Source organism: Gymnoscopelus braueri (genome assembly GCF_963280865.1).
Source record: "Gymnoscopelus braueri genome assembly, chromosome: 10".
In the NCBI taxonomy this organism is placed as follows: Eukaryota; Metazoa; Chordata; class Actinopteri; order Myctophiformes; family Myctophidae; genus Gymnoscopelus; species Gymnoscopelus braueri.
Window position 1 is genome coordinate 32509459 of NC_137611.1, and position 13866 is coordinate 32523324.

The 13866-nt window shown below is 41.1% G+C and overlaps 1 protein-coding gene across 3 annotated transcripts in view; it reads right to left on the bottom strand.

Annotated features, from left to right (window-relative positions):
• Positions 1-13866, bottom strand: part of mast3a (microtubule associated serine/threonine kinase 3a) — a 51133-nt gene that overhangs the window by 13045 nt on the left and 24222 nt on the right. For all 3 annotated transcript variants that reach the window (XM_080439050.1, XM_080439049.1, XM_080439048.1), the window contains 13 exons: positions 13631-13840; positions 10770-10871; positions 10405-10537; positions 8336-8406; positions 7983-8056; positions 7101-7309; positions 6261-6399; positions 5857-5989; positions 5160-5325; positions 4455-4556; positions 3781-3903; positions 2136-2254; positions 1344-1525 (listed from right to left, as the gene is read on the bottom strand). In XM_080439050.1, coding sequence (XP_080295176.1) covers positions 1344-1525; positions 2136-2254; positions 3781-3903; positions 4455-4556; positions 5160-5325; positions 5857-5989; positions 6261-6399; positions 7101-7309; positions 7983-8056; positions 8336-8406; positions 10405-10537; positions 10770-10871; positions 13631-13840 — 1763 coding nt within the window. The remainder of the gene's footprint in view (positions 1-1343; positions 1526-2135; positions 2255-3780; positions 3904-4454; positions 4557-5159; positions 5326-5856; positions 5990-6260; positions 6400-7100; positions 7310-7982; positions 8057-8335; positions 8407-10404; positions 10538-10769; positions 10872-13630; positions 13841-13866) is intronic.

Below are 13866 nucleotides of genomic sequence, written 5' to 3' on the forward strand. Positions count from 1 at the left end.
GAACTGTAAAGACAAACCGGAAGAAGAGGGTGAAGAAAGAATTAAAGGATGACATGCGATACACGTCACGAAGAGACAAAGTTGAAGCTGGGACATCATAATTGGGTATAGCCTTTATTTGGTACAGAAAGTCAGAAACAAAACTTTCTTTTGGGGTGGGATGTTTCGGAAACCATCAATCTCACCTGTCCTACCATATGAAGAGAGACAGGAACTGACATGCAGCAGGAATCAAACCCGGGACTCGCTGTCAGGCATCAGAGACTATGTAGTATAACCACTCAGCTATCGGCGTCCCACAAATTATTATTTCTATATTTCAATGAAAATCAAGGTCCTACACTGAGGAAACCTTTGACAGAAAAATCCATATGCTGATTATTCTTTATCCCCTGCTATAAAAGAAAAATAATGGAATAATAACTAGAAAGGTACACCCAGTGGAGCGCAAATCTTCGCCAGGAGGCATGCCCTAATTATAGTGATGCAGTGATATTTCTACCTATAGCCATGAAAGAGTAGCGTGGCATTTGAATATCCGTTGTACATCATCCCTACCATCTTCCTCCCCTCTCTCTCTCATGCACATTGTCTACCACTCTCTTTCTCTCAGATTTCTGTCATTCAAATTTCTCTGTAAGCTCTGTAATGTGATTGATATTACAGCTACACAAGTTGACAGTCAATTTGACATAAAGCATAGTCTCAGTAAAGAGATCCTAGTCATGTGTGTGTGCGAGTGTGACAATCAATATTTAAATTCAGTAGAGAAGTTATTTTCAAATCCAGCATGCTTGTTCAGCAACTGTACATATCTGTGATTTTAAGACGGCGCCATATTACGCTATCTTACTTTTGGTGCAAGCGTTGATGAATATCTACATTATAAACTTTGTCAAAGGGTCTAATTAAAGACTGACCCTCGTCTTCTCAGGGATTTGGGGTATGTTTGATGTCACGTTTATAAATGTATAGTTTGGTGTTAATGTCTAATGGCTTGTGCTAGGGTCCAGACGAACCAAAACGAAAATAACGACCATCCAAAATGAATGTATACAGTCAACATGATTAGGAAAGAAATAATTGTATTTTTAAGTGAAATTATTATTTATTTGAACCACTTGAACCCCAACATCCATATTCTAGGGGGAACATTAGCCACAAATAGCCGATCTACAAGCTAACAATGGGTCGCGTGGCGAAGACATTTGGTGTAGAGTGTAAAGAGACTGTACCTAGTACAGGTGCAACTCGGGTCCATTTGACTAGTACGTATAGAGGATTTAAGTAGTTAAGAATAGGCACATCAGATCAACCTCTGACTCCTCCCTCCTCTTCCTCACCTCCCTCTGTGTCCATCAGGCCTCCGGTCGCCGGCCCCCGGTTGTTTGTGTCCATCGCAGGGGGAGAGGATCCCCCTTCCCTCCCAGCGCTCCTCCTTCTCCTCACTGTGGCTGCGCTCCGATGAAGACAGGCTCTGATTGGATGGCGTGGAGGTGGAAAGATACTCTGTGCTACTGTACACCTAGATGGACAATTATGTGTGTATGAGTGGCTTTTTATGTGATAAAGAAAGCAGTGCTGTAAAGTAACTAAGTACGTTTACTCAAGTACAGTACTTAAGTCAAATGTTGAGGTATTTTTACTTTATTGGAGTATTTCCAGTTTTCAGTACTTTTACTTCTACTCCACTATATCTCAGAGGCAAATATTTTACTTTTACTTCACTACAATTATTTGAAAACGTGAGTTACTAGTTACTTTGTAGATTTTGATTATTATTACCAAACAAACATTAACCACTTCAGCCCTATATACATTTCGGCCATTTGAAAATAGCCGATCTACAAGCTCACAATGCATTGTGAGCTTGTAGATCTGCTATTTTAGTTTTTTTTTTACTTGTGAAATGGGACATTCTGCATAATGACTACTTTTACTTTTGGTACTTGGAAGTACATTTTGATGCCAATACTTTTGTACTTTTACTCAAGTCAATTTTTAATTCCGGACTTTTACTTGTAACAGAGTATTTCTACATCGCAGTATTGATACTTTTACTTAAGTAAAACATTTGAGAACTTTTTCCACCACTGAAAGAAAGTTGGTGGAGCCGGACGCGGGGGTTACTGTACCTTGCTGAAGCGATGGGCGACGGAGGAAAACTGCCGCAGCTCAAGGGACGACTCGTCGTCATTAGTCTCGTCGTCGTCGTCCGAGTCCGAGTCCAGGTGGCTGTAGCGCTCCGAACGGGCTGCAACAACACATGGCACATGTTAACAGGCCCTGGAAAACACTGGTACTTTATTCTCCCTATCCACATTTAGAATCATCTCCTGGTCTGGTAGGAAAGAGAAGGAAAACACAGTTCTGCCCAGAAAAGGTTGTTGGTCTAATAAAATTGATGTACTGTCTCGAACAGTTCCTTCCAGAAACTGGACATAATAAGAGTGAGAAAAAAAACGACAGAAAACCAGAAAGCCAGAGACTGAATAGGTAGCTGTAGTAGACAGCACTTTGCTAACAATGTAATGGAGAACAAAATAATTGTACTTTTATGTACCTGTACACAGGACCTAACAATGAAGAAACCTTTAACCTTGCTGGATGCATTAACAACTAAAATACATATAAAACACGGCTGGGTGCGTTTTATATTATCACATCAAAGGACAGATGAAAACAGAAAGCAGTGAAATGCTCTAGCATTCTGAGAAATCTAGCACAATTATAAAGCTGAGATTGGTTTGCAACTTTGCAGCTAATCAAACCATCTACAGTTTAACCCATTAAGACAGGTACGCATCTGCGTCTCATTTTAAGATTTATTTGGGCTATTCAAAAATAGCAGATCTACAAGCTCATAGCGCCGCTACGAGCTTGTAGATCTGCTATTTTTGAAAAATCTTGAAAAAATATTTTCCAGATTTTTTTCAAAAAACTGTTGAGATTTAGATTTTTTTAAAGAATCGCCTCAGGTTTTAATGGGTTAAACAGAAGGCATTTTATGGTCTGCCTCTGGAAGAAGGCTTTTTAGACACTGGAACAGTGAATAAGATTTATTATCATTATGCTCAAGACCATGGCAGAGTTCCTTTTCCTAGAAGTGTGGACTGATTTACAATTCAGCACAAAGATTACTGCCAACTATGAACTTGCATGGAATCCATTGCATTACTTAAAGTCATACTGTATAACATTCATTTCGGTAGTCTTTTTGGTGACGCCTCTCATAGCTCGGTTGTCAGTATAGTGTTTGTCTATATGGAAGTACCGCTCAAAAAAAGTAATGCTGCAGGGTCTGAGGATATTTTAAAGTTAAAGTCGTTAAATGCACTTCCAGTTTTGTATAATAAGTGTTTAGAGAAGTTGTCAAAAATGAAACACGCGGCCCGCACGGTTGGCGTAACCATCTCTCTCCCCGTTCCCTGTCAGTCTACTTTCCTATCAAAGAAAGGTAGAAAAAGACCCCAAAAATATCTTATTAAATAAATAATTAAATACGTGAAAAATATAACAGTAAAAGATTATGTCAAAAATAAAGTTACACAATATGATTTTAAAAACATTCTGTGTGTATGTGCATGCACACACAGATGTGCATTTTGTATCCTAGTGGAGCTGAGGCACACTGTCAAAGCAGATTGTGTCATCTGTTGCTTTCAGCGGGGAGCCACCTGAGAGTGTGTGCGTGTGCGTGTGTGTGTGTGTGTGTGTGTGTGTGTGTACGGCACTGGCACAGAACCGTTATTTGGTCATGTAAGCTGGTGTGCCACCTACTGTCAAAGTAACTGGTGTCGTCTTCCGTCTCCAGCTGCGGTATGAACTCTGCCTTCTGCCGCAGCAGCCCGGTCCAGTCCAGGTCCAGGAAGAACATGTGCGTCTTCACCTCACTGATTCCCCCTGGAGGAGACAACAGACCGGCATGAATGTGGTTCCCTGCCACATGCATATGGTGGCTAAGACTAATCCTTTTGCCCATTTGTGGACCGTGACTCTCCAGCCCCTACCTGTACATGCTGGATACTTCCCAACAAGGCTACTGCAGTCTACTGCAGTGATTTTCAGACTTTTCTAATATTAGCCAAGGATCCCCAAACAGCAATAACCTCTGGCTGCAGTGTCCCCTTTGGCAAAATGACCCAAAAAAATAGCCGATCTACAATCTCACAACAAATCAACTGACACGTTGTGAACTTGAAGATTATCTATTTTTGCTATTTCTTTTAATAAAAAATGAATCCCAAATTTTAAAAAGAAATCCCAAATTAGGGATGCCAACAATCTTATGAATTTAATTGAATTTTACAAACAAATTCCTCTCCTTTCCAAATGGCTCCCTTTGAAAACCACGGGTCTATTGTATGTATCTATAAGCATCTATCCATGATTTCCTCCATTCAGCCAGTAGTACAACAGTCTACTAGAGTGTTAGTGAGGAGGTGGTCACCAACCTGTTCCCAGTCTCTCCATTGGGCTCTGCCTCAGCAGTCTGGTGATCAGGTCCTGGGTGTCAGCTGGCAGGGCATCCTCCCCCTCTGGCCAGATGATCTCATCTACGGAAAAGAAACACAAAGTTTGTGTGTCGACTCGGTCATCAATCAGGTTGGATTTATGAGTGTGTACCGGAGGCTCCATTATGTGATGTCCTCGTGTCTTGTGGTGTTCTGTGAATTTAGTGCATCTCGTCTGTTTTTCCACACAGTGAAACCAAAAGGATGACAACGTCTCTGTTCTATGTCATATTGCCTTTGGACAAATACAGAGGTTCAGAATTAAAAAGGAGCACTAAGTGATCTTCCCTGTGTGCTAAAACGTTCTTCTACGACGTCGTCGCCCCAGTCAGCACGTGGCAGGGAACTTGGCAGCCTACATGTGAAGGCAACCCGCACGGTGCAGACTAAAATAGTTCATTCTAAGCCTATGAAACTATTTGAATATTCATCTCATGTGAGTATACATTTAATACATATTAAAGAATATTATTCCTTTTCATTTTGTTAACATAAAAAAGGTGGCCTAAAAGATCACTTAGTGCTCCTTTACAAGAAATTAAAACCTGTATAAAATACAAATATCCCAAGACCAAAACATTTGAAATAACCTTTCATCTAGGCACGGCAAGACATACTAAAGTAACAAACTAATGGATCTCTCACCATTGACCACCTGACCGAACAGTTGCTCTGGTGTGTCTCCGAAGAAAGGAACACAGCCCACCAGGAACTCATAGAGGATGATGCCCATAGCCCACCAGTCCACTGGCTTCCCATAGCCTTGTCTCAGAATGACCTCTGGGGCGATGTACTCTGGAGTTCCACACACCTACAGGGAGGAGGACATGAAAGATAATAATAATATTAATATGGTCCCCACCCCTTAGAGGTATTTTCTGTCACAGAACATTTGCACAGACTTAAAATGTGTCCTCTACATTTTTGCATCCTAACTATTAGGAGCAGTGGGCACCATTAATACAGCGCCCGGGGAGTAGTTAGGGGTTGGGTGTATTGCTCAGGGACACATAGACCGGGACCTGAAGACGAAACAGGGAACTTCTGTTTCCCAGACGGCCTCTCTACCCATTCAGCTATGGCCCCCTAACGGAACTCATGATCTAAGTGTAGCACAAGTGGAAGTGATGCTGTCAGACAGTCAGATAAACTGAGACTGGGACAGAAAGGAACATTGAGTAAAGACAACAATGAAAAGAAAAGGGGAAGAGAAGAAAAGAATAGAGACAAGAAGAGGAGAGGAGAGGAGAGGAGAGGAGAGGAGAGGAGAGGAGAGGAGAGGAGAGGAGAGGAGAGGAGAGGAGAGGAGAGGAGAGGAGAGGAGAGGAGTGGAGCAGCTCACCTGTTTGTCAATGAACTCCCTGGTATCTTTCTCAATATGTCCTTCATACAAGTTGGTGGTCATATTCATCAGACCAATCTTTGACAGGCCGAAGTCAGTCAACTTTATGTGCCCCAGGGAAGTGATTAACAAACTAAAAAGAAGAAAAAAACAACAATTCAGAAAAACTAAAACACAACAATTAAGAAAAACAACCAACAAACACGTTGAGACACGTTAATGTATCTGAGACAAATTTTGGAATTTTGGAGCTTAGCAGTACGTCCTATAGCCTCAATAGGCTCTGCCTGAAGCTGGAGAGCAGAATGCAAAATGTGCTCTGTGAAATGCAAGAGAATGTCACCCTTTAAAGTAAACCGATCTCTTGACAAACGGACACTGGGAAAGTCTGGTCGAGGACTCACTTGTCAGGTTTGAGGTCTCTGTGTACGATGCCATAGTTGTGAAGGTACTCTAAGGCTAGGACCGTTTCTGCAAAGTACATGCGGGCCATGTCCACGGGCAGAGGTCCAATGTTCTTCAACAGGTTGGCACAATCACCACCTAGAGATGGCCAGAGGACATAACATGTTATCTCTATGTTTGTTGTTGTGCTGTTTCGGGTCCACTTTCTGGCCTACATCCAGCTCTTACAGATCAAAGCAAGATTTCTTGCTTTGAAGGCTTGCACCAAGATTTCTCATTATTATTTGCGTTAAATTGGACAATGCATTTAAGCTAATGCTTGCTCAAATTAAATCTGTGCTATCTTTTAATGATTTTGAGCGAGTGATTCATGCTTTTATCTCCACACGTTTGGACTACTGTAATGCTCTTTATGCTGGCTTAAACCAGGCCTCCATTGCACTTTTAAATGCTGTGGCACGTCTCTTAACTGGAACCAGCAAGCATGACCAATGTCACACCGATTCTGGCTACTCTTCACTGGCTCCCTATTCGCTTCAGAATTGATTTTAAGATGAAATTGTTTGTTTTTAAATCAATGAATGGTTTGGTGACTCAGCACCTCTCTGAACTTTTACATGTCTATACTCCTCCAAGGTCATTGTGGTCTGCTGACCAACTGAAACTTGTCGTCCAAAAGACACGTTTAAAGACCAGAGGTGACCGAGCCTTTTCGGTAGTAGACCCCAAATTATGGAATGAGCCACCCTCCCATATCAAGCTGGCCCCCACCGACATTTAAATCTCGCCTTAAGTCTCACTTTTGTACCATGGCCCACGCACATCCAGAGCAACGCTACCTTCCACATACTCCATGACCATGCAGAGATGCCTCCTGGCTTCAAAGGAGCAGAACATGGAGACCACAAAGGGGTTCTCCGCAAAGGTCAGGATGTCTCTCTCCACAAAGACCTGCTGGATCTGGTTCCTCAGCATCAGGTTCTGCCTGTTGATTTTCTTCATGGCAAAGCGCTGCCGCGTGTCTTTGTGGCGAACCAGAAACACAGCCCTGGAGGGAAAGACAGAGTCAGAGTCAAATTAAAGGACCAGGCTGGCGGTCTGGCATGTTTAGCCCAATGACTATGACTCATGGTATACTATACACACCTTCTTGGCACCTTTATTTTTTGGGGCAAAGTTACGTTATTGTTTTAACGCATTTACAATTGTAGATTGATTTGAACATTTTAGCCAAAAATGTGATCGTTTTTTTTCAGTTATTTTAATGCCTGGAGAAAATGTTAATACATTCATAATTTAAAATGAAATCCATTAACATCTAAGCGTGGTCTATGATTATGTACGGCTGAAGCTGTGAATAGACAATGACATTGACACCAGTATTGTACTTTGAGTCAAACTTGAAGAGTACAATTCATGTGTAGGGTATCACAATGTGATAGAATACGTAGGACACATGTATGTGCATATTGGTGAGGGGGGGACAAATGGTTGGTGGGCTGGACAGAGATCCTAATGGGCTTGGTTAAAAGAGGCGAGAGGGGTGGAAGGGAGTACTGATAGACAGGAGAGAACTTTAAATGAGGAGAGAACAATGTTAAAGAGACAGCAATGTTAAACTAACCAATCAACTGCAAACCCTTCTTCACGATTGTCTGTTTTTATTAGGGCTCTGTAGTTTCCACAGACAGACTGAGTCAGTCAATCAAAGGCAAACTCACCCATAGGCACCGTTACTAATGAGCTTGATGGTCTCAAAGTCACTCTCCAGTGGTTTCCTGCGTGGAGCCCGACCCTGCAACACACAGACAAATATAAACCAAAAAACATTACGTAAGTTAGTATGAGGCCTGTGAATTTCAATTCTTCACACAGCATTCAATTAAGCTTAGTTTAGTTATTTATTACTATTATTTATTTATTCAGCCCCTTTAGTAGTTCTTCCTTTCGTGCCTGGAAAATCTGTCAGAACCCTTTACAGCAGGGGTCTCCAACCTTTTTGGGCCCAAGGACCCCCTCCACAATTTACAAAACGTTCACGGACGCCCCCTTGGGGTTCAGTGTTTTACAGTACCTCTCCGTTGTCATCAGGATCCCTGCTGGCTGCGCCGTGGCCTGGGCTGGTCTGTTCCAAATGGGCCATATCTGACAAAGGAGAACAGATACCAGGTCAGTCTACTGTGTTCCACTTTATTCAAAGTGTATCAAGACGACTTCTTAAGCCGGATGTATGGTTCTAAAGCTAAGTGTCGTGCAAGCGCAATGTTTCACGCAACAACAATGATTTATTTTCAACTAAAACAAAATGGTCACGTAAAGTCCAATTGTGTAATTTAACTGCTTCATTTAAATGACTTGCTCATCATAAAAGGCCAGTCCACACCAATGCAACTCCTTGCAACTGCCATTGGGGATAATGGTTGCAAGTGGTTGCAAGTAGTTGCATGTTGCAAGGAGTTGCAAGGAGTTGCATTGGTGTGGACTGGCCTTAAGACAATAAGATAAGATATATTTTAATGTCACCATAGGGAAATTTGCTCTGGATTCCACGCTGCAGTTCCAAAGAAGACAAAGTCACATCAGCATCTCAACAACACATAGCTTGGGGCTCCCCGATATCCGAGTGGTTAGGGCGCATACTACTATGATCAGCCAGTCCCTGGTTTGATTCCCGGATGGATGGACCATTTGCTGAATGTCTTCCCCCTACTCTCTCTACTTATTTCCTGTCTCTCTCCACTGTCGCTGTCAATAAAGGCTAAAATAATTAATAATAATGTATATCTTTTTTTAAACAACACATGTAACAGTTCTTCGTCACTTCTGACAATGGTGACATACTCAGTGGTGGAAAGTAACTAAGTACATTTACTTAAGTACTGTAGTAACATTTTTAGGTATTTGTACTTTACTTGAGTATTTCCAATTTCCAATACTTTTACTTCTACTCCACTACATCTCAGAGGCAAATATTGTACTTTTACTCCACTACATTTATTTGAAAACTTTAGTTACTAGTTACTTTTCAGATATAAATTATGATAAAATGAAAAATACATTAACCACTTCAGCCCTATTTTATACCTAGGCTATTTGAAAATAGCCGATCTACAAGCTCACAACGCGTCGCGATGCGACGCGTTGTGAGCTTGTAGATCTGCTATTTTCAAATATTTAGTACTTTTACTTTTGGTACTTTAAGTACATTTTGATGCCAATACTTTTGTACTTTTACTCAAGCGCATTTTTAATCCTTGTAACAAAGTATTTTTATAGTGCAGTATTGGTACTTTTACTTAAGTAAAGAATTTGAGTACTTTTTCCACCACTGGACATACTGCACAACCACCATGGCCAACAACCTACATAACCTGTTCGTATTGAGAAAGTGTCATGTGTGACTGATTTCCCCAGGCCCCAATTTTATTTCAGTCAATCAGGAAATTGCGTGTTTGGAAAATGGCAAGATTTTCTTTTTTCTTTGCCAAGGACTTTTCAGTTAACAACGCAGTAGAGTGCCAGATGTACTCTACACTTGCACAAAGGAGTATAATATGGTGTCCTGTTGGTAACCTTATCAAATGGGCTGTGGCACACTTAGCAGAGGGGTGGAGCACTCCGTGTATTGTTGTCAGGCAGGGCATGAAGCACAGCTGGGGAAACCACAGGGGGAATTCAGATCCTGACATAATAACAGGAGGGGCTCCAGGAGCACGAGAATATGTTTTCTGAAGCAAGGTAGGGAGATGCAATGCAGGACATGACATCTGTGAGAAAAATGATGTAGACCACCATTAAGCTTCTCAGAACTAATTGTCTTGGTCGTTTCCTAGATCAGTGCTCGGTGAAGCATAAGCTATCGGAGAGGCAAAAGTGGAGCACAGTTATTGAGAAACACTCTATTAATGTAAACCAGTGGTCTTTCATCCAGTGGGGCTAGGACCTAAAAGTGGGTCATCGTGGGATATGCTGACAGGTCTGCAGACAATAAACAACAACCTTTAATAAAGGAATGTATATGTTGGGTTGAATTGGGACATTCCAATCATTCGGGCCCAGCGCAAAACCAGCTGACAGCCATTGTCTTTTACAAACAAATCTTTTTTTAATGAGTCAACAATAAAGAATGAATCAATGCGGTACCTTCCAGAGGGTCCCTGTTGAGGCCCAGCTGGCTGATGATGTATCGGGGGATGTCCGTCTTGATTCCCTGGCTCCCCTTGGCCTGGCCCTCTGCTGTCTCCAGACGATGGTAGAACTCCTCTGGGTCAAACTCCTATAGTAAACAGAAGAAATCAAAAGTGTTGCAGTCCATTAAACATTTCACCTACAGTATAGGGATTGATTAAATCAACTAGTTTGATTAACTGTTGCAGCCCTACACCTGGGACAGTGCAGTATATTGTCACCATGTATGAGTCACCTGGGATGACTGACAGGTACTCTGCAAGAGAATGGCATGTTAATGGCTTGTCATTAAAGTGCTAGCAGCGAGTAGCTGGTCTTACCAGACACTCCAGTAGCCTGGCAGGCCTGGAGATGATGATGAGAATATTCCTAACCAGTTTGATGATGATGGCGACCTCTTCGCTCTCGGAACGTTCATACGCCTGAGGAGAGAAGGACCAAAAAGTACATTGTCAAGTAAATGATATGTGATTCATGTGGCATGTGCACCAACTGGTTGATACGTCTTCAAGTGCATTTTATTATAATAATCAATCAATCGATTGTGTTTGGATCAATAGGACTGACGCAGTATACTTATAAAAAGTTCCTATTTATCGGTATCAAAGATTTTTTTTTACCCATTTAGACCTGAGGCCGATTCTAAAAACGCCTTCTAAATCCTGACATAAGTTTTCTGAAAAACTATATATATATATATATTTTTTTTTTACTATTTATATTATTCGTAATGTTTTGACAATTATTTGGGGGCCCACTTGCAATATTCTCACATCCCACCTATGGGCCCCGGCCCATAGGTTGGGAATACCGTAGGTTCACTGAAGTTTTGGGGCATATTCTTCTAGGCACCCATTACACTTAAGGCACCCAGTCATATTCCAACATTTTCTGCTGGGAAATGACTCATTTGGTCACTTTGCCTGGCCATGTGACTGTGTCTAATAAATATTAGGAAAGGTTTATGAATAAACTTATCAACAATGTTCCCCTATCTTAAGCTAGCATTACCTTTCCGTTATCAAATAGCAGCCATATCAGCGTGCGTTCTAATGCTGCTACTGAAAGGAAAGAGGTCACTGGGATTTCTTTGGGTGTTACTGGTTAATATTCCTAATCCAATCAGTTTTCAGAACGAGGTTTACAGGACCAATCATAAACCAATTCTAAATTTTTACAACATTGGTTGCTAAGGTTGCAGAGTCCCGAGTGTATAGGTTATTAAAGGTTGGTGTAAAACCATCACAGTAAATCTGCTCAAGCCAAATAAGTCTTTCATAAACATCAAACCTCAAATGAAAACACCAATTACCGAGCAGGACAGTGAAACAAAGGAACAAAGGAGAAGAATGTTCATAAGAAATTCAAATCATAACAAGCTTTGCTCATTTCTAGGTCTTTAACGATTACTGGTTCTGATTCTGGGGCTTAGAAATGGTCATCTTACACACTATCAAAACAAGTCTGACTTATAAAAGCAGTTTTATATAACAGTATCCACTGTTCCACTACAAGGCCTAAGGGGGCCAGGCTGGGCTGGGATTGTTTAGAGAACAGGACTGGGAGCATTGTTTGATTAAATGAAGCTACCATCCAGCTGGAAAATCATATTTGCTGCCATCATGACTTGAAAATAATTATAGTAATGTTGTTTATTTATGTATTTGGGGGGCTGGGAGAAGAGGGTAGCACATATAGGGTCTGGAAAATTGCTACCAATGGGGTCGTTAGAAATGAACTCTGTGATCTTATTATAACTTGATTCTCAAATGTGGCTTTCTTTTCAGAAGACTCTACTGTAATGCTTAAGAAAGCCATAGTATCGACTCAGGAAAAAAAAGGTCCTTCAGGGACCATAACGGCAATCCATTGTCCAGTATAGAGTAGAGCAGTGGTTCTCAAAGTGGAGTCCGGTGACCCCCAGGGGTCCTTGAGGGGGTTCCAGGTGGTCCCCCACTAAATTTTAAATAACAGATCTAAATCTTAATAAAGATCTTGAAGATCTGCTATTTTTTTTAAATCTTGAGGAATTGTTAAAAATATGGAATATTTTCTAAACATTTTAACAACACAAATCTTGTATGGGGGTCCCTGGCACAAAATGTTTAGAGATGGGTGTTCGCGGCCGAATACATATTAATTTGGGGGTCCTTGACATGAAAAAGTAGAGACTGGAGTATAGAACAGTAGCAGTAGTTGAGATAGGAATTGTTCTTCTTATGGAAAGTTACGTAATAAATCATTATGCAATGTCAACGTCTAAGTAGTAATAGAAAATGACAACCCCATTACTGGCTAATGAGCTGGATGGAGTCAGAGCACAGGGAGAAACCAATCAGTGGTCAAAATGCAACAATCAGCAACACACTCATGTCTTAATGGGCCAAACAAAACAAGCTTTTGTTTTTGCAAAAAAACGGGGTGGGGTACGTGGGACAATTTACAAGAGAAAACACAGAATCACCAAACAATCAAGGTCACCTTGTTTTATATGCAGAACTGAAATAATGTATATTGCTTTGTAAATATTGGAGTCGTATTCTTCAGCTGAAAATGTAACTCAGCAGGGAAATGAATAACAATAAGTGATCAAAGAAAAGCTCAAACCAAAAAGGCTCATGATACATTTAGAAGGTTTGGTCCCAACTTGGCTTTAGGGATGTAATGATTATAGTCTACATTTTGAGGGTACGATTTTAGTATCTGTAGTTTCATACAGCACTGTGGATGTATAAAGAAATAGCAAATAGCAAATTTGAGGTTTTATTACACTTTCCCCACAAAATTACTACTGGCATATTTTAACAGATGCTGCCTTTCAAAACACAAACAATACAGTAGCCAAATAATGCAGTTACAGTTGTAATACAGTTAATTCATTGTGACGTTTTAAATCATGGTTAATAGTAAAACTTGCTAATAATTGCAGCCCCACTTGGCTTATGCATTCTTCTGTCTAATAAAAACAGAATTTTAACCAGAGCCATCAGCACCATCTGTGGGGTGGGAACATTTCAAACTACGGTCTCTCTGACAAATCCACACAAAAGACAGCCTAAAACTCATCTCTTCTACAGTTTGGAAATAATATTCTGTTTTTATGCATTTGATGTACAGTATAATCAATTTGATTAACCAGTTGATGGTTAGTAGGTAGCTAATAGCAACAATGACAACCCACCTCATGTAACAGCTTTTCCAGTTTCTCCTGCAGCTCCATGAAGTAACGCGAGGTGACCAGGCCCTTATGGGACTTGTCCAGGCAGTCTCTTGCGAGTTCCACCAGCTGGTGCTGGATGAAGCCCAGCACACCATCAGCCAGTGGCAGGGCACTGCCTGGGGAGTAATCTGCAATGATGTCCAGCAGACGCCCTTCCATCTGGGCTGTTGCCTGAGATATACCAAAGATAGGAAAGT